The sequence below is a fragment of the Plectropomus leopardus genome, chromosome 11 (assembly GCF_026936395.1).
Source record: "Plectropomus leopardus strain MGB_pleo_1.0 chromosome 11, ASM2693639v1, whole genome shotgun sequence".
Classification (NCBI taxonomy): Eukaryota; Metazoa; Chordata; class Actinopteri; order Perciformes; family Serranidae; genus Plectropomus; species Plectropomus leopardus.
In genome coordinates, this window is record NC_142186.1 from 28,787,494 (window position 1) to 28,811,510 (window position 24,017).

Genomic DNA, 24,017 nt, shown 5'->3' on the forward strand with positions numbered 1-24,017 from the left:
CCTCACTAATGAGTAAGCAGGAATAATTTGTTCCTGAGTCCATAAAGTGACTTGAAGTGACTGTTTTTAATTCAAACCTGAGGGATACAAAATCCATGAGGCATTACACAACGATCTGATAGCAGATCACTTTCACATTAGCCTAAAATCAAAACACCACTTTAGTTTCTAGAACCGCACAGAAAGACCTTTCAGACAAATCATATTGTTCATTTCACAGACAACTAAACAGGTTGACAACTCTCAGATATCAGGCAACTAAAACTGATCGTTCCAGAAACTACAAAACTTCACTGTACACACACTATTTTTTAATCATCCCCCTGTTAGCCAAATGTTACAAAAATAAAGATTCAGTCTCTCCCTGTTTGACTAATCTTCCTCCAGTCTGGTCCCCTCAGATGACAGTCACCTCCCGGCTCTTCCTCTTGATGCAGTCCAGAGTCAGGCTCCTCGTACCGCCCTTACGCGTCCCCTCTCCCAGCTGAGGTGATGGAGGTGGACCGGGTGTATTCATGGCCTGAGCTGAATGCAGTGACAGACTGGAGACGTGTAAAGACGCCTCTCTCTGCTGGTGCCTGGAGGGCTCGGTGTGAAGCTCCCATGCAGACATCTGCTGATGCTGCTCTCTGGATGCCTGCTCGACGGGATGCTGACTCCTGGTCGGCTGCAGGTCTCTGAGGAGCTCCAGCAGTTCCCTCTTCTCCAGCTCCGCTTCTGCCAGCTCCTGTCTCCTCAGACGCTCTGCTCCTAACAGGGCGCGCATGTCACACATCACACGGGACAGCTGGCCCTGCACAGACAAACACGCGGTAAATGAGCACTTATCCACACAGTTCCCTGCACACAGCAGGGATTCTTAACTCGCTTTGCCCCAGGGGCCACTTTTGCAAAATCAGGAGGTCAGTTAATAAAATAATTAAATAAATAAATAAAATCTTCCCAAAATAAAATTAATAGTCTACTGTCAGCCGTGTGACATTAGCTGCACACAGGGCCTCTACCTCTGTCACATCCTCTCCTGTTTTTTTTTGTTTTGTTTTTTAAATAAACAGGCATAATTTTGATGTTTCTTTGGCATCATATTCATTTAAAAAAAATATTAAAAAAAGATTATTAAAAAAAGATTCCCAGTGTGAATCAGTTTATTTTCATCCATCTATGCCATGATTCTTTCACTCTTTAAACTTGGCATTGTTATAATTTTATATCTGCACTATTTCACTATTAGAGGATGTGTGTGTTATGTGGGGAAAATAGGTTAAAAGTGTGAGTGATATGTGTGTCGTATTTATCTATTTTAACTGCACTGATCAGGAGTAGTACTCCAAATTTCATGCTGTCATGTACAATGACAATAAAGCTTTCTATTCTATTCGATTATAAAATGGTCGGTGGGCCATCCGGCACCCTATCTGGACTATCACTTGTACAGACCGCTGTGTTACTGACTAAAGGCTCTGTGATCAAATCATTTTGTATTTGTTTCCACTTTGAATCTTTAATATATTTTTTTTTATCTTTCATTGTACTAAAACTCCAACTTTACAAACAGTTTTAATGTGTAGTTTAAATGCTCTTTATTTCATGATTTTAGTGTAAAATCTCATTCTGCACAGCAGTATCTTGCCATAGATGGATTGAAGAGATAAATGACATAGCTGATATGAGCTGTTTTCTAAATGTGTTAAAATTCTGTCTGAATGGGAACTCAAGCACAGACATAATTGGGGGATGGATGCAGAGGACACGTCTCCTTAAATATTAAGAACATTTGCATGTGTCCCCCACAAAAAACCCCAAACCAAAACAAAAAAAACATTGAAGTAGTGCAGGACTTTTATTTTGACAAATTTAAAGGCATTTCGATTTGAACTAATGCAGAAAAGGTACAAATTAGTGCGTAAAAATTCACCAGGTTGCAGAAAATAAAGTGTTTGACACTCGATATTCCCTGTGGGATGACCCAGAAATGCCCCATTTATTATGTATTCCCCATAAATGTTGAAACAAAATTTACGCCTATGAACTCAACTTTTTTGGCAGTACCTCAAATCTTTACTTCAGTTCGTTTCTTGATAAACTGAGATTAAATACATGAGAAGAACTGGCAGGTCACCTTTAGCTCCTCCACGTCGTTCTTCAGCTGCGACTCTTTCTGCACCATGTGTCTCCTCTGCGAGTCCAACTGAGACTCCATCTCTCGTCTCACCTCCTCCACCTTGCACAGCATCTCTGCCCTGCCGTAAATATTCAGTAAGACAAAATGATGACCTTAAAAAAAAAAAAAAAACTATTACAAACTGTAGTATTAATCTGTGTTTTCGGGATTACCTGAGCATCTCCACCTCTGTGCGCAGCTCTGCTACACAGTTATGCTGTGATTGGTCGATGGAGAGGAGGGTGTGGCCACAGCCGTTGGGACACTCCCTGCTGCGGAAGTTACATTCTGACAGGTGAGCCTCCAAAACCCGCCTCTCCACCTGCACAGGACAACCTGACAGGACACGAAGCAAACGTGCACTCATTTATATGTAAATGCATATCACAGGTAGACAGTCCTGGTTTGGTTGCAGAGCTTTAAATGAAAGCAGTGTTAAAGTCATAGCAGCACATAGGAAATAAAACATTTCTCTAGAAGAGGTGCAGTTACTTGACTTTAAAGGAGCTGTGCATGACATTCAGGGTATATCTGTGATTCAGATTTCACAATATTAAATGAAGACTGGAATGCAGTCTTTTGGATAAAAAGCGTGCACAATGTAACTGGAGCTGCAATGTTTGAGGGTTATAGCAGATGTTGCTAGAGACAAAGTGATGGTGTTCACTCAGGTGCTCATTATATCACAAATAGTGGTTTGCTTTTACATCGATGCTCTGAATGTCATATAGTGCTCCTTTAATATTACAAATTACTCGAGTAACTCCAATTCTGTCCAAATTTTGAAGACTGGTCTCACATGCAATATGAACACTCTCAAACAAGCTGTCCCTGTTCATTTCAGAGTGTTTTTAAAAGTGAAGACTGTGTGTTTTTACCAGAGAGCTGTCTCTGATTACCTCACAGGCTTGAAAGGTCTAGCTTCATTGCAAATGTAAATGGAATATGCTTCTGATTTTATTACAATACAGTAGTTGGCTATTTTGTAATTCTAAAGAAGAAATAGCTATTTTACAATGTTCTTGAAACCAGTGACGCACCTAGAAAATGTATGAGCCCATGAGAAATCAACACAAACAAACAACTATAGCTAACAATAAAAGTATATGGGATGTGCAAATCTGCAAACTTTGATATTTATTTGTTTTTATTTTTGGTAATGTAATGTTGCCAATAGGAAGATCAGCCACTGCTTGAAAAATTAGAAGTGTGACGGGGCGCCTGGTGGCTCAGTGGATAGAGCAGGCGCCTCATGTATAGAGACTATGTCCTCGCCGCAGCAGCCGCAGGTTCGATTTGGCCTCGGCCCTTTGCTGCATGTCATCTACTCTCTCTCTCCCCCTTTCACACTTGTGCTGTCCTATCAATTAAAGACAAAAATGCCCCAAAAAATATCTTTAAAAAAATAAATAATAGAAGTGTGGTTAAAAAAAAAAATAAAATACCTGAGATTAATTTCTTCCCCTGAAAATATAGGCAAGATGATCCTAACTTTTCCACTCCTCACGGCACTTATGTCTCATCTTTGACTAGAGTCAGTAACTTCTCACAGATCACAGCAGTCGACAGCGACAGAAATATTAGGTTGAATCTGGTGTAAAACTGATGTTACTGTAAGTGTATGTAATGCTGGACACTGCAAACAGCCACACTGCATGCACACACACTCTGCCACTTTACCTACCACAGTGGTAACATATGTACTCTCCAGCTGCCAAAGACAGGTCAGACACACTGTGAGCATGTTTGTACATACATACACACTTTCAAACGGCTCATTAAAGAGTGATGGAAAGTTGACCCTGAATGCACTCTGTGTGAGGTCTCAATGAGTCCCATAGGTGCACTAGTTTGGGAGGTAGCCATGACAACAAACAAACCACCTGTTGCTCCCACGAACACAGGTGTCACGTTTCCTTTATATCCCACGCATCCACACTGATAACCATTTAAGAAGCATAAAAACACCCCTAATAAAGATAAGAAATGGCACAACAGATGAGCTCAGCATGATTTTTTATACCTGTGTTAGAGCACGACACAAAAGCGAACTCGCACTCGTCCTCGTGTGTGTGCAGGCTCTCCAGGGTGCAGACCACCTCGCAACCCTGCCCCACATTCACACAACGGATCTGCAGACGGCTCAGGTCATTACGCATGTACCTGTCACCAAAAACAGTATCAGAGGAATAAGGGTGAGCACAGAGAGCAGCGCTGACCAGTAGAAATTATTCCACTGGCCTAAAACAGTTAGAAAATATAAGTAAACATGAGAAACTCTCCCATTAGTCCAAAAACTAGATTGCTAAAACTCTGATTTGTGATATGATCAACTTTAATGTCTAGAGTAGAACTACTATCCAGGTGTCATGAAAAAAATTTTTTTTTTTCGTCGACTGAATTTGAGAAGATAAGTTGAGTCATTAGAAAATTACCTCAATTTTTCTTCTTTAATTCAGTCAACTTAAAATTTTAAGACACTCTGGACACTGTATATTTTTTTTTGCTTGAAAGGTTGAGACTTATTTCTCTGGTTTCTGGCTTTCGAACAAAAATACAATAATTCAAAATAGAAATAGGACATTATATCTAATCATTACACGGACTGAAAGATGGTAAAGCTGAAAAAACACCCTTGTAAAACTTAAAATATTTTTGTGTGATACTTTGCTTCAATACACCTTATGTATAAAACTGTATATCGTTTGTCCTGCATGGATTTTGTCTTTGTTTTCTGTGGGGTTTTTTGTTATTTGTTACCTGATTGAATCTCTAAATATGCTTGAGCCATGTATCAACTAACTAAAAAATGAATTAAAAGAAAAAATAGATTTCTAGCTTTGGGAGCGAAAAGCTCACGTCCACAAATATTGATTGATTTTTCCTCGGCCATGGAAATAACATAATGCAATTCTTGATTTAGATGATGTTCCCCTTCATGAGTGAACATTTACAAAGATAATAAAAGATCACATAAGCAGAGACAGACCTGTATAATGGTTTGAGACTGCCCACATCCAATGGGAGTCTGTCCTCGGGACAGGAGGGGTGATGGACCAGCCAGCTGCTGATGCAGGCGCTGCAGTAGGCGTGTTCGCAGGGCGCCTGGAGGGGGCGCTCCAGCACATCTCGACACACACAGCACAGAAGACCCTCATTGACATAACCCACAAACCTCTCCAGATCATAGCCCATCCTGCAGCAACACACACATTATAAATATGACACAAGTTAAAGGAATACAACTCCAATCTTTGGTGTTGGCTCATTTTTCTTCGTATTTTGATCACTAATAACTTTGACAAGAATATTCTTACCTGACTGATTAACTCTCACTTCATCCAACTGTTTCTTCTTGTTTCCTTCTGTTGATTTCCACTTGTCCCCCCTCAGGTGGCCTCCCCTCTTACCTCTGCACTAATACCACGGTGCCTCCTTCTTCATCCTCTCTCCTCACTTGTTGCTCCATCAAGGTGAGGGTCTCCTTTCCCCTAAAGCCCTCCCCTACCTTTGGGAGTGCGTCTCCATGGAAAGGTATCCCTGACAACCAGGGTTTGGGACACAGGCAAGCAGCTGTCAGACGAGATCAGATCAGATCAGAGAGACAGGCAGAATTACAGGAGAGACAAAAAAAACCCAGACAGATTCTGCAGCAGTGTGTTTTCCTCTCTGCCTCACCAATAAAGCTAACGGTTGTGGTGCCGTCAGAGATTACTGCTGTCCTTCAACTGTTTTAATGACCCACCCTATCCCGGGTTTCTCTCTCGCTCTCTGGATGTGGGATTAACATGGATTACACACTCTCTCTCTCCCTGATTGGATTACAGACTGCACAACGTCAGATGACACAACAACTGTCAGACCACAAAATTCAAAGAGCAACCCAAAACCCTGGACTCATCTCAGGCCCTTTATAATCTATGAACTTACATTTCTCTCACAGTCAGTGGTGGAAGAAGCATTCAGAGCCTTTTAGTGGGGAAAACATGCAGTATTTCCCTCTTTAATTAAGGTATGCAGGAATTTAAATACTCAAAAAATATACAGTATAGTACCTGAGTATGTATGTCGAGCTACTTTTTACCAAGACTGTTCATTTTGATTCTTTTAAATCAGTGAGTATTACTTCAATAAATTCATAATATCAAAGCGGGTGGTGGAAACGAGACAAAATATCCTGTGGTATAAAATAATTAACATATATTAAATATTATGCAAAAAATACGCAAACCCCCACCAACATGTAGATATTATGGAGATTTTCTTTCTTGTCTGCTTTTTTTAGAACTTGAATTGAATAAAAGATTAATACAAAAATGCACGCAGACACATAGACAGAAGGACAAAACAAAAAAAAAATACATAAATAACTAAAAATAGATCAAATACAAAGAAAAAACTCAAAGCCAAACAAACAAAAAAATATATTCAAATTTCATAATGTCAATATAATGTAATGAAATGAAATGTAATGAAATTTTTCTAAAAAAAAAAACAGTAAAAAGTTGCATGACAAACAATTTCTTATTTCCAATCTTATCTTGCCAGTAGTATAACATTACATCAACTATATTTATAACAACATTTATCTTAAATTTCTTTTTTTTTGTTTAAAGAAAGTTGTCCAAAGCAATCCAAAGCATTCTGATGTAAATAAATTTGGGGGGGGGACTTCATTTTTCCAGCCCACAAAATTACATTAATAATCAATATTCAGCTTGAATCTTTCCAACAGAAGCTTTACTGAATAAATTATATGTAATATCTTAAATAATACTTCCTTAAGCTTGTTATTGGTTTTGTTATGTTTTTCTTTTTCTACTGTCGGTGTTGAATGGGTGAAGTGAGGTCACAACAGAAAGCTACAAGGTGCGCTCGATTTATAACTCAGGTCCTGACGAGTTGCGGGATTCAATGAGAGTGTTCAAAATAAACTACTGCAATATAAGAAATCAAACGCACCCCACTCGTTTTGACCCGCCCACTGACAAGGTTCAACCAATCACGTTTCTTCATATCATTCAGCGGGAGAACCCGAACAGAGTGGAGAGATACAGGAAGAAAGGATTAAAAAGAGTTCATATTTGTCGACTTTAGTGACATTTTGTGACCTTAAATGTTTTCTTCAAACGTTTAGCTCGTCCGGGTATGTATGACACGTCGTGACACGTTATTAAATGTTACGTTAGAGCCGAGTTTCAACCGTGAATGTAGTGTTGCTAGTTTGTCGCGAGCGAGTTAGCTAGCTTACTGACAGTAATGCAACAAGTTAATGAAGCTAACATTTAAGCTAATAAAGCTATATCTGTTTACACTTTACTGTTAATAAGATGTATCGAAGGTCAAATAATCGCAGAAAGGTTGAAACAGGTAGGCAGCTTTCGATAAACTGATTGCCACCTTATCAGTTAATGAGAAGAGCGGGATTAAATGGGTCGTATTAGTTTTATTTTCATAAAATCTCTCGTTATGTTCCCAGTTCACGTTGTACGGCTTTTATTTTAAGACACTAATTTCTTAATTCTTTGTCGTCAGAGCTTAAATGATCAAGTTTATTTATTTACACCTCCCTCCCCAACAATATTTTCATTTAGATTTTCCATGCTGTAAAATACAGCTGTTTGCAATCACTTCACACATAACACAAATAAGTACATAAAATGATAAAAGTAAAAGAAAAGTAAATCAAAAGTACATCAATTGCAAAAAAAATTGCAAAATATAAAAAGTATTTAAGATAATTACTTGAGCTCAGAAACTGCAAGGTCCACTGACAGTAATCATTCACTTAATCTTCTGATAAATCTTAATATTTTGCATAATTTCTAACGTGACTCCATATATTCACAAATACTTTGTGTTTAACTAAATGACATGATAATATGCTGGAAAAGGACCCAATTAGTTGCCAGCATTAATTATTGTATTGATATTATTTGCTTTCTATCTTAAGATTATCAGGAGTTGCCAGTAACAAAATGCGACGCTCAGGAGCTCCCAGCCAGCTCCTGGGTAATGCTGTGAAAAAACCTCGGTTTGTGCCTCCTGGAGCATCAACTTCAAGTCTCCTGGCTGAATCCAAGCCCCTCACCCCTAAACTTGGTTTAGGCAATGCACTGGAAAAGGTAATTATTCACAAGGTTTAACCTTAAGTATGGTCCCACAGTAGTCTTTTGATTCTCATCATCCTTTTCTCATCCCGCAGGTCCAGAGAAGTTTAGCAGCACCAGCTCCGAGTAAAACAGAGTATGATGTCCAGCCCAAAGCTGCCCAGCCTGCTCCGGCCTTGTCAAGGGCTCTGGCTCGTGTTCTCAGTGCAGCAGAGAGTAAGGAAAATGAGGCTAAGACAGAACATCACAACAATGGCTCCGAAGAGGAGACAGAAGACAGCAGACCAGCAGGTAAGATACAAAAAGGCTGGGGTAGTACCTGGTATGGGGCAAGAATAGTCATGTGGAGAATGTGCAATTAAACCTTGTTGAGATAGGTCCTGGAGTCAAAAATGTTATTTTATTTAATGTTTTGTCCCAACACAAATCCGTCCTTTCTGTGCAAATTTCATTTATTTTTTCTTTGAAAGGGGACACTAATGCATAAATCAATATTCAAACAAATGTAAATGAACCCAATTTTCTAAAAAAAACCCCAACTAGTTTTAATTTACAGTTTTACCTGATATTACCTAATGTCCTAAAAAAAGAAAACAGTGTGTACAGTAGTTTAAACCATGCAGCGTTGTAGTGAAAAAGACATACACAATACTGTAGTTAAGCATATACAGTACACTTTAACAACACGAGTGGATAAAATTCATATGGCACATTATACAGGTATGAGTACGGACATTTGGAAAAAGTAGATAAAAGTAGCATTGGTGTTGACAGGAAACCATCTCTAATTGATCTCTAAGATGCTCTGAAGACAGTCTGGATAAATTACCACTTTTTTCTCACAAAATTCTGACTTTATTGTCGTTATATTACAACTATTCTCATAACTACTTTTTTTTTTGTAAAATTATGACTTTTTCTCGTAAAATTACGACTTTATTCTTATAATATTAAGAGTTTATTCTTATAATATTGCGACTTTTTTTGTAAAATTACAATTTTATTCTCCTAAAATTACCACTTTTTTCTCACAAAATTCTGACTTTATTCTTGTAATATTACGACTCGTCTCATAACATTACTATTTTTTTTGTAAAATTATGACTTTTTTCTCATAGAATTACTACTTTATTCTTATAATATTAAGAGTTTACTCTCATAATGACTTTTTTTTGTAAAACTACAACTTTATTCTTGTAATATTACAACGTTTTTCTCATCATGTTACAACTTTATTCTTGAACTCTCAAAAAAAAAAAAAAGAAAATCCTCAATGTGGCCCAAAAACTCCAATTAACATTTGGGCAAAATAAAATTGTCCATCTTTAATATTGGTTTGTAGAAAATTGGCCTTGAAAAGTCTTAAATCGACCCTGTTGTAAGCTGCAGGAACCCTGATTAACTCACAGCCCCTGTAAGCTTAACCATAAAGCACCTGCCCAGCTCTCTCCACGGTACATTTGTTCTCACACACACTGAGATTCACTGTCAAACATCACCTGTACCATCACAACAGCACAGTGTGGATGCTTTCACTTGATTTGACTGCACGATAATTATAAACCTGCGTGCCTGTCATTCAGCACAGTTGCGTTTCAGTCTTTTTTTTACATTTAAAAACCGTGTGACGCCTCCTTAAGTGACAGCGCTCTGTCATTCCGCAGTGCCCGACTGTCCCGGCTCTGTGACTAATAATAACACACACAAACACACAAACGCACACACACGCACGCGGTGAGGGTGGATGTTAAACCAGGCGGGCTGAAGCTGAGTGACAGCAGGTCCAGCATTATGCAAATGAACGGGGTAGTGCAGCGGCAGCGCCGGGCAGATTAGGACTGTGCTCAGGATCAGTGAGCCACCGCTCCCTCCTCCTGCAGGAGCAACTAGTGCCGCTGTTTTCCTCCCTGAACGCACGCGGCTCGCTCTCTAGGCACGGTTTCCCCACGCGCCCTCTACACGTGTTTCAATCACAGCAATCGGTATTTCTGATTCATTTTAAGCATTCGGCATAAAATGGATAGAAACGTGTTTATGCGGGCATGCGCAGCGCGCTCACAAACCCCTCCCCCTGCTCAGTTAGTTAAGCCAGCGCTATATCTCACTTTTGGGAAGTAGACCCGTGACCTGTAGTAACCTGTAATACACTGTTTAAAGACTGATTTCCCTGTTTATGCTGGACAGAGACAGAGACAGAGCTGCTGCAGCTGCTTGTGTTATAATGTGGAGGCAGTGTGGCTGTGCTGTGCTCTGTGCTGTGCTGTGCTTGGTTTGGGGTTTAGAGAGACCGAGCTGTAAGTAGGTCGGGCTGGGCTTAAGCGGCTTAGCTACGTCAGCCTAAGCTGGGAGGAATTCATCCAAAGCCCTCCGCGGTAGGCGGGGGCCTAAACGAGGCTGGCCTAGTTAAGCCTGATTCTTATTGTGTGCAGCACAGGCTGTTTTTGTTGTGCAACGTGGCTGAGAGGGAACCAGGAGTAGTGTATGAGTCCATGCACATGTTAGACATAGCTTATGTTTGATTCAGAAGAAAAATAGGAGGAAAATGAGAAATTTAAGGGAGTAAGACCAGTGTTGGCTCTATCACTGTGGACCTAGAGAAGCCAGCAGCAGGGACAAAAAAGACAGGTGGGAAGGGTGAGGAGCCTTAGGACTGAGTGCGCCTGCTGAACGGTGACAGCCATAGGCCTGACTTGGTCTGCGTGAGTCCGCAATGCTATAAGATGGCATCCAGCTCTGTGTTTCTGTCCAGTATGGTGGGTAAAGCTCGCTCCTCCAACTTCACCCTCTCCGAGAAGCTGGACCTGTTGAAGCTGGTCCGTCCTCACATCCGCATCCTGGAGGAGCACACCAACAAGCACGCGGTCATCGTGGACAAGAACAAGTGTTGGGACACTGTGGCTGAGCAGTACAACGCTCTGGGAGGGGACAGACCCCATCGTACGGCTCAGGGCCTCAGGACCCTCTACAAGAGGCTGAAGGAGTCAGCCAAGCAGGAAGTGATGCAGCGGAGACACGCCCAGCCGGAGTACAGAGCCAGCATCTCGGAGCCAACCAGGAGAATTATGGAGATGATCCCTCACCTGTTTCACCATGTGCCCATCCACGAGAAGGACCAGGCGCTGCGCAGGTACAGTTTGATACACGAGCACAAACACACGTTTTAGGATCAGGTGAGAGTTTAGCATCATTAACAATGAGTAGTCATGATACTGATTCAACTATTAGGGTTTAATCTGATTGGGTATTGGAGTTGTGACTTTGGCCCCTCCCTTCCTTCCTCCTCTATCTACATCATCAGGCTCAACAGGAAAATACAGTTTGTCCTTTAATTTTTTTTTTTTGTTTGTTTTGTGCTATGCACCCACATAGATAATGCTCAAGTCTTGTTTTGAAATTAATTTAATTGCCAATTAAGTGTGAGGTGAATCTTAGGGATTTAAAAAAAAAAAAAGAATTCAAACGTCATTCTTTTTTTTTCAGTAAATATACACAAAAACGTCCAATCATACTCACTCCATCCTCCTTGGACCCCCAAAAATTAAAAAAAATTAATCAAATAATGAGAATACAAAAATATAGCAATGTGATAACAAAAGTGATAATCGTTGAAAAATGAAAAATTATAAATAAAATCAAAGTAAATAATAAATAATATGAAAAGGTACAAGGTAGATTTTTTTGTCATTTTTCTTTAATGTGGTTTAAGAAGAAATACAATTAAAGAAACTGTTATCACAATTCAAACCACTAAGTAGTTTACCTCGTACAGAATTGCACTACATGTAAAAATGCACACATGTGCACACAAAAACAGGCATATGAAACTTATACACATGTAGTGTATATATGTAGGTTTTTTCTTTTTTACAATGAGAAAATAACCTATTAAAAACTGTTGCCCAAAATAATGTTGTGAACTTGGTCCAATGCAACAGAAAGTAAGTTAAATAATAATAAAAAATAATGATAATAAAATATATTGATTTTGGCTTGGGAGAGTGTAATTTCAGTGTAAATTATTATTATTATTATTTTAAGTACCCAAATTAATTAATTATGCATAATTATTAGGGATGCATGATAATATCGGCATGTCAGCTTGCTATTTTCTGCTGATCTCATGAACACACACACATATATTTATTTATTTATATATTTGACTGATTTACAAAGTGAACATGTGCAAAACATCAACTCAAAGTATTTTTCTTGTTTTGCATAATGAATTAATGTTACATACAATAACAATATATCTGTATCTGCTGCTGGGCCAGTGGGATAAGGGTATGCATAAATTATGTTAACTGCACTACAGAAGAGACTTGATCTCTAAAATTAGGTGGGTAAGAAAGTAGATAAATCTATATCGGTAACGGTTATCCGCAAATTGAGTTATTTTTATATCAGCATAATGGATATTGGCAAAAAAAACAATATTGTGTAATAACAATAATGTGAAATTGCAAGGACATCATATTATCTGTGAGGCTGGAAGCAGTAGGAGTTTGCTATTTTTACTTTGCTGAATCACTTAATTAACTGCTGTCTACTTTGATTAGTCAACTGATCTTTTCATTAATTTAGCGTGCATCATCACCGACAGAGGTCTCCACACATGCCTCACATAAACACGATGTAGACACTCAATAAATGCCGTTTAAGCACTCTAGTCTCACTTGTTTTTATCCTCCGTTCTGTTCGTAGATTAATATACAGCAAGCACAACTCTCCTGTCGAGCATCCTGGCAGCAGCTCCTCTCTGGCCGGACTCCAGGATTACTCAGCAGCTGTCCCAAGTATCCCTCATGAGGTGGTCCAGCTGGACCCTGAAGAGGATGTTAAACCACCGCCAGATCTCCCCATCCTCGCCACACACACTGGGCCAGGGCTGGACGGAGGCCAGGAGCGGGAGGGGGAGCAGGACTTGGGCAGCGTCCATGATTACGAAGCATCCTTGTCTCCCGTTCCCTCCTCTGTTAACATCCCCCTCTCCACCTCGCCGCTACCTTTACGTCACGACCTCTACCCCAACGACATCTACCCTCACCACGAGACAGACAGGTTTCGCCCTCTGCACCTGGCCAAAGAGGAGCACGAGCTGGTGTTAGCAAATCACAGGAAAGTTGCAATGTACCTGGAGGAGAAGAGGGAGGGCCTGAAGAGGAAGCAGGAACTGGAGGAGGAACTTCTGAGAGCCAAAATCAAAGTGGAGAAACTAAAGGCTGCTCGACTCAGACACGGATTGCCAATTCCTCTATAACGAGCATAAACACACACATCTGTGTCCGGTGTTAGAAAGGGAAAGGCTCTGAGAAGATTTAAGTGTAAAGAAAAAAACTGTGGAGCAGTCACACTCATCAGTGTGAGAGCTGATCCAGAACTTGAATTTCTTTTGGAAACATAGTGCCTCGTACAGACGCTAAAAGCCTGTTTGCATATTGCAAAATAAGGCTGACTTGTGTTGCCATTGGTCTGTGTTTATGCTTGTCAGTGTTAAAAAATGTATCATTCTCATTGACAGAGGCAGCAGCAAGACTTGTAAATGCTCAAATTATTAACACTGACTGGTCAGAGTAGGAAAAATAAATGTGGAAGTCCTGATGTAGAAGGGAATATTGGTAGTAATAAATGGAGTGTACCATTTCCTGATGGTAATTTCTGTCTAGATCTGCCGCCAATATGTATCTATTGGAAATATAGCATCTTGTTAAAGTGAGACTTAGGTATTTTTGATTCTGGACACTATGTCTCTTTGTTTTTGTGTATAAGTGACAAAAGGAGGCAAGGTTTTTTTTTAAATTGGTTGAGTATTAAGAGAGAGGGCAGCAGTTGCAGTGGCAGAACAGACTCCAGTGTAATCCCAAGCTGTTTATACACAGAGAGCACGCTACAGGGCTGCAAAGAAGTCCCCCCTTTATACCGTCCCTACACTTTTACACAGTACCAAACGATGGCAGCATCATGCTGCTCCAGTGTGTGATTATACACCACATTACCGCATCCCAAAATCAAAAGAGCCATGATGGGTGTGATGTTAAACACAAGAGCGTCTGCCTCTTGCCTAACATAAAATTTACACATTGGCATTGCTTTATACACAATAACAAAAGCCATGTCAGTCATAAACATTTTCCTTCTCTGTTACATGGCAGCTGATCTCATCCTCTGCTCGGAAGGTAAAGAGCTCCTGAACCTCATTGTTTTCCCAGTTTGCTAACATTTACGGCTGCACTTCTTTCTCTTTGTCTAAGCTGCAGTGCTAACAGCTGCTTTTTAAATCTCCTGTGGTGGGTCGCACACAAACACGTCGTCAAAATGTCATACTTGTGCTGCCCATGGTCACATCTTTCTGGCTTTACATTTTATAAAGACCTCTTTTTGAGGCTGTTACTACCTCTGGTTCTGGCTTAGAAGCGAGACCACTTTGTCCCCTTTTCTGTGATTGGACATTATTTACAGAATGGCGAGGTGGCATAACGGCGGGATATTTCAGTGTAAATGCAGCTCCAAATTGCACATGTTGTACGTCTCCTACATGTGCTTGTTTTTGCCACTAACAGGCTCAGATTATTATTATCTGACAACAAGACGGGAAAGACCTTGCAAGAAATGAAACGTTTTCAATTCCTTTGGCTGATCCAGTCTGTTTCTAATTGTGACCAAGTCTCGTTAAAGAGAGGTCTCGTTCTGAAAACTGACAAACTTTTTTAAATTGTTGAATTCAGCTAAATGTTCATCCATGACAAAGCAAGACAGCACAAAAACCCACAGAAAGCAACACAGCAAACTCTTCTCCATCTCTCACTAATGTTTCCACTGATGTTTTTCCTGCAACACGTCACCTCTCGTGTGAGATTTCAGAATGAGAATTGAGACTTGATCACAGTAAGAAACAGACAAGCGAAAGATACAGAGAAACATTTAATTTCTCTGGTTCTCTCTGTGATTTTGTCAGACACTTAGAATAACAATCTGAGCCTGTCAGTGACAAAAACAAGAATTTTAAGTGGATGTAAAATTAACCTTCCCATTTGCCCACACGGGTTACATTGCAGCTGGTTTTGAGTGGTCAAATATGGTTGTTCCTATGAGTCAACACAAAAACATGAGAAAATAGGGTCTAGGTTTAAAAATACTGAAGATTCCCTTTAATGATCTGGTTAAAAAAGTTGTGGTAACAGTTTCACAACTGTAGGAGTCTGCACAGATCATATCTGGGGGAAACGTTAATCGCTGAGCGCATTCTTTGTAAAAAAAACTTCAACTAGATGACTTTAAAAATCAAATGTGATGAACTAAAAATGCATTTCCTTGTAGCACTTTAAGTTAAGCAACTAGGGACGTTTAATGAGAATTCTGCTGGTTGAAAATAATAAAAAATAGTCTCTCCAAACAAACACACTAACCTAGGATTAAAAGTAAAAGTTAAACTGCCGGAGGCCTTAAACACAAGATGCTAATGATGACAAATTCTGTTCTGTGAGTGGTTGAATTTACATAAATGTGAGAGAAATCTGTTCAAGTCATGAACTTTTTTCTGTTTGCTGAATTTCTGGTCAGTGATCAGAAGAAGGGAGATGTGGAATCGGTTTTGTGATGTTATTGTTATTTAATGTGTGTGACTACAAAATTGATTGTATTGTAATGTTGGTATACAAGTGTTGTCAGTTTCTTTTACACTCTTTCCGTACGTCCAATCATTTCCATTAAAACAAGTATGTTAATATGTGACTAGATTTGTGTTTATTACATTTCAAACAGGCCTCCGCTGTCACCGTCTTTGCTGCTTTGAAGGTGTAGTTTGATGTGCAGCCTCGGTGTAGCAGTGACCTCTGCTGGTGAGTTGTGTTTCCAATATTTCTGTTGATTTTTCACTGTGTTGTGTGTCTTTGTGTTACAGGAGCGAACGGTTACCCTCCTCAAACCCCGCAGCCTCCAGCGGGGTCCGTCTGTGTTTCTGGGGCTGCAGGCTCAAACTGCAGTCAGGACGGAGTGCGTTACTTCAGTGTGATGTGGTGTAAAGCCAGCAGTAGGAAGCACAAGCGGTGGGAGGGCGATGCGGTCCTGGTTACAAGAGGACGCACAGTCACACTGAAAGACATGGAGGGAAAAGACATTGGCAAAGGTGAGACAGAGACACCCCAGTTTACATTTAGTGTTTTACTTGTCATGTTTTATCATCATGAATGCAGCCAATGAGAGGTCATGGTTAGGCTTAGTACTTGGAACAAAAAGGATAGAGGGTATGCACTTCCAAAAATCTTACAGGTGCTGGATCAAAAAAATCAAACTAAGGCAAAAATCGGAGAGGAGATCATTGTCAAGCATTGTCAAAAGATATGTTTTTTTAAAAGTGCAAATGTTGCACAATTGAAATTACTGGGAGCTTTTAATACAGTGTGCTGATCTCCCGGATTATTGCCGAAGGGTAAATACTCACACAGGACAGAAGGGCCAGACTAGGCAGGACACTCTCGGTAAAAAATAACACTGCTAGTCTCTCAGAAAAACAGAAATCGATGTGGTTTTCTTTGCAACAGTGAAGTTGCAACAATTAAATCAGTTTTCTGCTAGTGCCAGACACAACAGTGACCTTCGAGTATATTGACAACACCTTGAGTTCACACCTTTACTCCTGCAGAAAGGCTAGAAATTCAACTTCAGTCAACTTCAGTCAAATAATTATTTTTGATATGTTCAAGGAATGGATTGTATTTTCTGATTTATATTATACACAATATGTGGTATTTTGTGAAGTGGGAAATTTATTAATTTATGTCTTCAAACTGCAACAGCTGATTTTTTTTGCCACTTTGGTGCGACAAAAACAAGCTGTGAACACTGACTTATTAATCTGAACATTTTAAAGACATTCAGATAATTTCTCTAACAATACACAGGAACGACTTCAGCGGACGTTCTCTTGCTTGATTTTGTGTAGGAAGTGGCTACAAGGTGTCCACGCTGGCCTCCCTGTCCGAGGGAGAGACCCTGATGATCGGAGGGAAGGAGGTGGAGGTGATGGGGGTCATTTCTGCTGAGGACTTCGCCCGGGGACGTTGCTTTCAAGAGGTCCAGGTAGAGAAAGAAGAGCCACTCACAAAGTCTGCTCCACCTCCCCCTCGTCGCTTTGCGTCCAAACCTTTCTGCCCCCCGACGCTGCTGGGGAGAGCTGATCATCCAGGGGCCAAATCAGAGGAGGAGCAAACCTGCAGACCTCGCCATGACCCACTGGCTCCAGGTATGAGGACTAATAAATCTAAATGATATATCATTATTGTTATACCCTTTGGCATATTTTGGGTTGTTCAAAGACTTGACTTCTTTTTTTCAGAAATATACATGTAATTACATACTCAGCATCTCTGGCTGTTTTGCAGGTGCACTGGTGATGCCTCGTCCCTCTGCAAACCACCAGTGGTCAAACAACAAGTCGGGGCTTCCTGTCGTTGATGTCGTCGTCGACCCGTTCCTAACTAATCACCTGCGACCCCACCAGAGAGACGGCCTGCTCTTCCTCTATGAGTGTGTCATGGGCATGAGGTAATGGAGCCTACTGCTGTAACATTTGGTCAAAGACAGTTTAAATGCACAAATCTGTTTTAGACTCACAGCAGGAAAAGTAATCACAGCTGTTAAAGGGATGACCTGAATCCGAATATATTATTCTGGAAAGTACAAATAATACGATGTACACAGATATTTCCTCCACTTGAAGTTGCTGGTTATTATTAGGGGAAATACTTGGCATGTTTATAGAATACATATTATATTGTATGTGTTAATTTTTGTTAATTAACAGTCGTTGAAATTCTGAAAAAACAACAACAGTGTTTTACCTGGTATTTCAGTTACTATTCATCTGTTATAGATGTAAGATGATGAAATAAATCTGGCATTACGAAAAAAAAAAGCCCCCTTCAAAGGAACACTTATACACAACTATACACACAGAAAAAAACAAGGCTGTTACATGACAGTGACTACTTTTATTTTTTTGGTTTGTAGCAAAGAACACTAGAATAACTCTAGTAACCATTGATAATAAGAGCGACCGCTGTATTGATACTGAGGAAAATGAGTACTGAAACCGTAATAATATATAATATAATATTCAGAATTGATATGTATAAATGAATAGATATTTTTGACAACACAAAGACAAATACAGTGACAATAATAGTGAAAATATTATTAGTTGAGCAGATACAGATGAGAAAATTACCTCTCTGTACACCACAAACATATCAGGATTCTTATACTCGTATGTTTTATTCATATGCCTCAGAGCTGTGGGTCGCCACGGGGCCATCCTGGCTGACGAGATGGGTCTGGGTAAAACCCTCCAGAGCGTGGCACTGTCCTGGACGCTGCTTAAACAAGGACCTTATGGTGGGAAACCAGTCGCTAAGCGTGTCCTCGTGGTCACGCCCGGCAGCCTCGTGCACAACTGGGGTGCAGAGTTTAACAAGTGGTTGGGCCGTGAGAGGATCAGCGTTTTCACTGTAGATCAGGTGAGAAGAGACGGGGAGATTCTGTCTTACAGAAAGGGACTCTTTACAAGCAGCTTAAGCAGCATAAGTGGAAAGATTTTTATGAGATCTGAGGTTTTAGGTTCAATTTATCATGCTTTACTTAGCAAGGAATTGTTAAACAGCTAATAAAATACAGCCAAAGAAAGATGACTTTTATTTTTTCTGGACTATTTTTAAAGCACCTCATAACTAAATGTCAGTTTTACTTCGATAACCCTGTGTTAAGTTATGAATATACATTCTTTGTTGACATAGGACCACAGGATAGAGCAGTTTGTGTTATCCCCTCTGCACAGCGTTCTCGTGATCAGCTACGAAATGCTGCTGCGCTGCCTGGAGCAGGTATGTTCACCTTGTGTCTTGCTGTCAGATGCAGATGTTTTAACTAAATCATCTTATGTCATGTACTTGTTTTGTTATAATATTATTTTCTTGTGCTTTCAGGTGCACAAAGTGGAGTTTGGTCTTATAATATGCGATGAGGGCCACAGATTAAAGAACAGCAGCATCAAAACGTCCTCGGCCCTCAGCAGCCTGAGCTGCACCCGCAGAGTCATACTAACAGGTACAGTGACAGAGAATCATGGAGGCCCTCGTAAAACCACTTCGACCTTTTGTGCAGGTTTTATAACAGATTGCCCTTGTGTTTTGAAGGCACCCCGGTTCAGAACGACCTGCAGGAGTTCTATGCTATTATAGAGTTTGTTAATCCGGGGATTCTTGGCTCATCTACCGCGTACAGGAAAGTGTATGAAGAGCCGATTTTACGCTCCAGACAGCCCTCCTGCACAGAGGTGACGCTACTTCTTGCTTCCTTCTTTTGATGGAATTATTTGCATACCGACAACTTTATCTGGTGTTAAACCTGATGTGTCTTTCAACAGGAGGAGAGCGTTTTGGGAGAAGAGCGTGCAGCGGAGCTCTCTCGCCTGACTGGCATGTTCATCCTGAGACGGACACAGGAGATTATCAACCGCTACCTGCCTCCTCGTCTCGACTGGACGTTGTTCTGTGAGCCGTCTCCTCTGCAGCGAGAGTTGTACAAGCATCTCCTTTGCCACAGAGTCTTCAGGGCCTGCCTGCAGGGCTCAGTGCAAACTCACACACACCTGGCCTGCATCACTGCACTGAAGAAGCTCTGTAACCACCCGGGTCTGCTCCACTCCACTGTCAAGGTTAAGGGCTTTGTCAGTCGGTGGGGGAGTGAGACCTGCATCCGGCCTCTTAAAGGGACAGTTAGGAATTTTTTGAAGTGGGGATCTGTGAGGAACTACTATGGTAGATGGCAGGCAGCAGCACTGACACTGCAGCTAAGCAAAAAAAGTGTGGACAGGGGTAGCAGCCAAAATGTATTTTTACCACACAAAACAATCAACATCAGTTTATGCTATATTTATATTTTCACAGCTTTACTTTGCAGACAGACAGCTCTTTTCGACGGGAAACTGAAGCTGTTATCTTTGCTCTCTTCGAAGCCACTTTCACCACACTGAGCAGGAGCTGCTGCTCTACTGGTTTTGTTTGTTAATATGTGACTTTAGTTTTTTAAAGGGTTAGTTCAGATTTACCAAAATCACACAATCATATTTTTTTGTAAAGAATTTTTAAGTGGCTAAAATTTGTTTCGTCTTTGTTCCCTTCCACATCAATACATTGCTTAGTTTTTGTGGCCTTAGTCTGCTTCTCCAAACTATTAGTGTGCGTAAAAGGGACTAATTTCCCTGACGTTCAAACGGAAGTTTAAACGCAAACCAGTCACAAGTACGAAAACTCTCAGAAAACAAGTACAAGTGAGTTGATCTCTGTCCAGAACAGTATTCTGTTTATCATAACAGTCACTTAAACTCGTTCATCACATTTTTTCAGTGACCAAATCGTGTTTTAAATGCTGCTGAAGTTTATGGCACTTCACACTGTGCATTATTAACACTGCATATCGTTCTGACAGCAACTCACTAAATAGAAATAACATTTCTGTCAAACGAGATGCTTTCAGAAAATAAATAATCATGAAAAGTGCCTGATTATGAAAACAACATTTTCAATGCTTGCATGCAATCACATAAAATAATAATAACTTTAAAAATAAGTCTAGTAGTCCTAACATTTATGGTGCCGACTACAGTATTGATGTTTAATTGACTAATCGACTAATCGCCCACATCCCAGTACTGACCGCCATAGGGAATACACTGACCATGGATAAGTACCTCATACAACCCCAGTTAAAAATCCAAACTATCCCATTAAGATAATAATCTTATTTAAATGTTTTATGTTGTTTTTTTGTGTATTGAACTTGTAGTATCATCTTTGTGGTCAAAGTAGCCTGCATTGATAATAGTTCTTGCTGTCAGTCCTAATTATGAGCACTCTGGGTTTTTAGGAAAGAACCAACAGTGGTTCAGTGGAGAGCACTTTATACGAGGGCCTGGCTGAGCTCTTCCCAGAATCCTACTCTTCAGGTGGATTCAACACAGCTGACTCTGGAAAACTTCTGGTTCTGTCAGACCTGCTGGCTACTATCAGACAAATCAGCCCTTCAGACAGGTGTTTGCATTTTGCATTTTTCATTTTGCATTTTGCATTTTTCATTTTGCATTTTTCATTTTTGTTTATATATACTGACAAAGTGTGTGTATTTCTTCAGGGTGGTTGTCGTGTCCAACTACACTCAGACACTTGACTTGCTCCAGGACTTGTGTGTACACTTTGGTTACACCTTCTGCCGACTTGACGGACACACCCCCACCAGCCAGAGACAGCGGCTGGTGGATGGTTTTAACAGTTCCTACTCTCAGAACTTTCTGTTTCTGCTGAGCTCCAAAGCAGGCGGAGTGGGGCTCAACCTGGTGGGCGCTTCCCACCTGGTGCTGTACGATATCGACTGGAACCCTGCCAATGACATTCAGGTAAGACACGCACACTCACAAACCTGCCAAAAATGTAAAGGGCCTTAATGCTCATAATCAGTTATTTTTTGTGACACCAGAGAACATAAATATACACAGAAACAGCTGTTGATTGCTCCATGACTTGCTGTCTAGCATCAGAATTTAATTTCACAGTACCAGTAATGACATCACCAAAACTGTAGAATGAATGAGTTTGTATATAAAAAGTCAGTGTAAAAATGACTCTTTGCGCGCACCAAATCTGAACTAGAAGTGTGAGCGCAGCACCCTCAAGACTCTGTCACTCGTACATATCCAGCAGATGGCGCTGTGCACATGTGTGTAATTCTCCTCAGTAACTGTTCCCCTCTGCTGTGTCCAGGCAATGGCTCGAGTGTGGCGAGATGGACAGAAGAAGACTGTCCACATCTATCGTCTCCTCACAGCAGGTCAGGACACATAAACAAAACAATCCAGTGCGTTCAGTGTTTCATTTAGCAGACTCATGTGGAGCTTTGTGTCTGCGTGTGTGTTACTTGCTCACAGGCACTATTGAGGAGCGCATATTCCAGAGACAGGTGTCCAAACAGGGGCTCTCTGGGACAGTGGTTGACCTGGGCAAAAAAGCTGAGCACACCAGCTTCTCCACCAGTGAACTGCGAGATCTTTTTAGCCTGACAGACACACTCTGTCTAACACACGACCTGCTGAACTGCAGCTGCAGCATGGACGGCTCAGGCCAGGGTAAGCACACAGGCAACGCCTTACACCAGTGATGAAATGTAACCAGCGGTGGAAGATGTATTTAGGTCCTTTACTTAAGTAAAAGTGCTAATACCACCCTGTGAAAATACTCTCTTCCAAGTAAAAGTCCTGCATTGCAAATGTAAGTGTAATCAGGAAAATATACTTTAAGTATTAAAAGAAAAGGCACCCAATGCAGAAAAAAGCACAAAAGACACAAAAAAACATTCTAAAAGCTCAAAATTCTCAGAAAAAAAGACCACCTCCGAATTTCAAAATTCTTAAAAAAAGAAGTGGACTTAGAATGATGATATGAACTCATCAGTGGCACTCGTTAGTGGATGTAAAGTGACGCTGTAAACATGCTGTGAGTGGTTACGTTGCAGCCTGTTTCGCAGCGATCTCGCTCGATACTGGACCAATTTCAAAACCTGTTTTTCTTGTTAGTCACTTACACACAAAAATATGGGAAGATAGGTTCCAGGTTAAAAAAAATAAACTTATCCTTTAATACAGCAGTAATGTTAACCCCAAAATATTCTATAAATAATAAAACACTGTTGAACAAAACACTTTGGACATTTTACTGCACAATTAATATATTTTTTTAAATGTACTGTGTGCTGATAATACCTCTGTACTTTTGCTTCAGTAAGGTTTTGAAAGCAGGACTTATTTGACTTTATTTCTCACGCTGTTTTTCTTCATCTTCAGCTGTCGTGGAGGAAGAGGAGCAGGTCTCTGATAGGCCGTGCCAGCTCGGTCGTCAGGGCGACCGTGGAGGGGTGCAGCAGAAACATCGCAGCATGTCCGAGCTAATGCAGTGGAGGCATTTCTCTGGTGACACACACTCCTTCTCAGACCCTTATATTGATCACGCACGAAACCACATCACCTTCGCCTTCCAGACCACCATTTCCCACACAGCTCTGTAAACAAACGTAGATTACTCTCTGGATACAGATGACTCACACTCACATATACGTCTTCTCCTTTTACATGTTTGTCTTCAGGCTGTCTGGGCTTCCTCAGCAGCCTGACTACAACACATGACGACAATAAGTTAATTTTGTGAGATTATTTGTCATGTCTTTAACATTTTCTTTATTTATTTAAAGAAATTTATGGTTTAACTTCATGAAATAAATGAAATTCAAAAGTAATCTGTGCAATAAATAGGCTTTTAAGGAGTTTAACATCTTTTATCAACTGAAAAATTCCCCCTGGGAAAAGCAGAGCATTGAAGAGGCCTTGTTTACACCTGTTATTAACATTGTCCTGGTTGAGGTGAACAAGTTCAAGTTTGTATTTTTTGTTTGAAATTGTTGCACCTTGTGCCAATCACAGTCACGCACAGATTTAGAAACTTTTTTCCGTCATTCAAGTTTGGCTACAAGTTCAGTTTTTGCATTTTTTCCACATCTGTCAAAAGCCTACAGAGAGTTGTTTGACCCAAAAGTGGTGAGGAAAATGTGACATAACCTGCAGGACAAAAGAGAGAACCAGGGCGCACAGTATCTTTTCATGACTCGGGTGGCCTATTTTCAACAGGTCAGATAGTATTCAGGTGGAT

General features: G+C 40.5%; 3 protein-coding genes across 4 annotated transcripts; 2 read left to right on the forward strand and 1 right to left on the reverse strand.

Moving 5' to 3' along the window:
- Positions 1-47: 47 nt before the first annotated feature.
- rnf41l (ring finger protein 41, like) lies at positions 48-5,896 on the reverse strand. Of its 2 annotated transcripts, XM_088084538.1 has the most exons (7): positions 5,840-5,896; positions 5,479-5,734; positions 5,151-5,357; positions 4,185-4,324; positions 2,335-2,497; positions 2,120-2,240; positions 48-793 (listed from the first exon to the last, which is right to left on the reverse strand). In XM_088084538.1, the coding sequence occupies exons 3-7, from the start codon at positions 5,354-5,356 to the stop codon at positions 398-400; spliced, it is 1,026 nt and encodes a 341-aa protein (XP_087940664.1). In that variant the 5' UTR covers position 5,357; positions 5,479-5,734; positions 5,840-5,896; the 3' UTR covers positions 48-397. The 2 variants fall into 2 exon arrangements, with proteins under 2 accessions (XP_087940664.1, XP_042346750.2); XM_042490816.2 differs by lacking the exon at positions 5,840-5,896 and having other exon boundaries at positions 5,479-5,831.
- Positions 5,897-7,169: 1,273 nt separating this feature from the next.
- rad54b (RAD54 homolog B) lies at positions 7,170-23,607 on the forward strand. Its single transcript, XM_042490443.2, has 16 exons — positions 7,170-7,307; positions 8,115-8,286; positions 8,367-8,562; positions 16,172-16,396; positions 17,213-17,512; positions 17,652-17,814; positions 18,560-18,785; positions 19,062-19,148; positions 19,251-19,371; positions 19,461-19,600; positions 19,691-19,981; positions 21,193-21,356; positions 21,457-21,718; positions 22,083-22,149; positions 22,247-22,444; positions 23,159-23,607. The coding sequence occupies exons 2-16, from the start codon at positions 8,140-8,142 to the stop codon at positions 23,377-23,379; spliced, it is 2,808 nt and encodes a 935-aa protein (XP_042346377.2). The 5' UTR covers positions 7,170-7,307; positions 8,115-8,139; the 3' UTR covers positions 23,380-23,607.
- On the forward strand, positions 9,489-15,995 carry LOC121946037 (fibrinogen silencer binding protein). The gene is made up of 2 exons (XM_042490444.2): positions 9,489-11,398; positions 12,976-15,995. The coding sequence occupies exons 1-2, from the start codon at positions 10,992-10,994 to the stop codon at positions 13,529-13,531; spliced, it is 963 nt and encodes a 320-aa protein (XP_042346378.1). The 5' UTR covers positions 9,489-10,991; the 3' UTR covers positions 13,532-15,995.
- Positions 23,608-24,017: the final 410 nt, after the last annotated feature.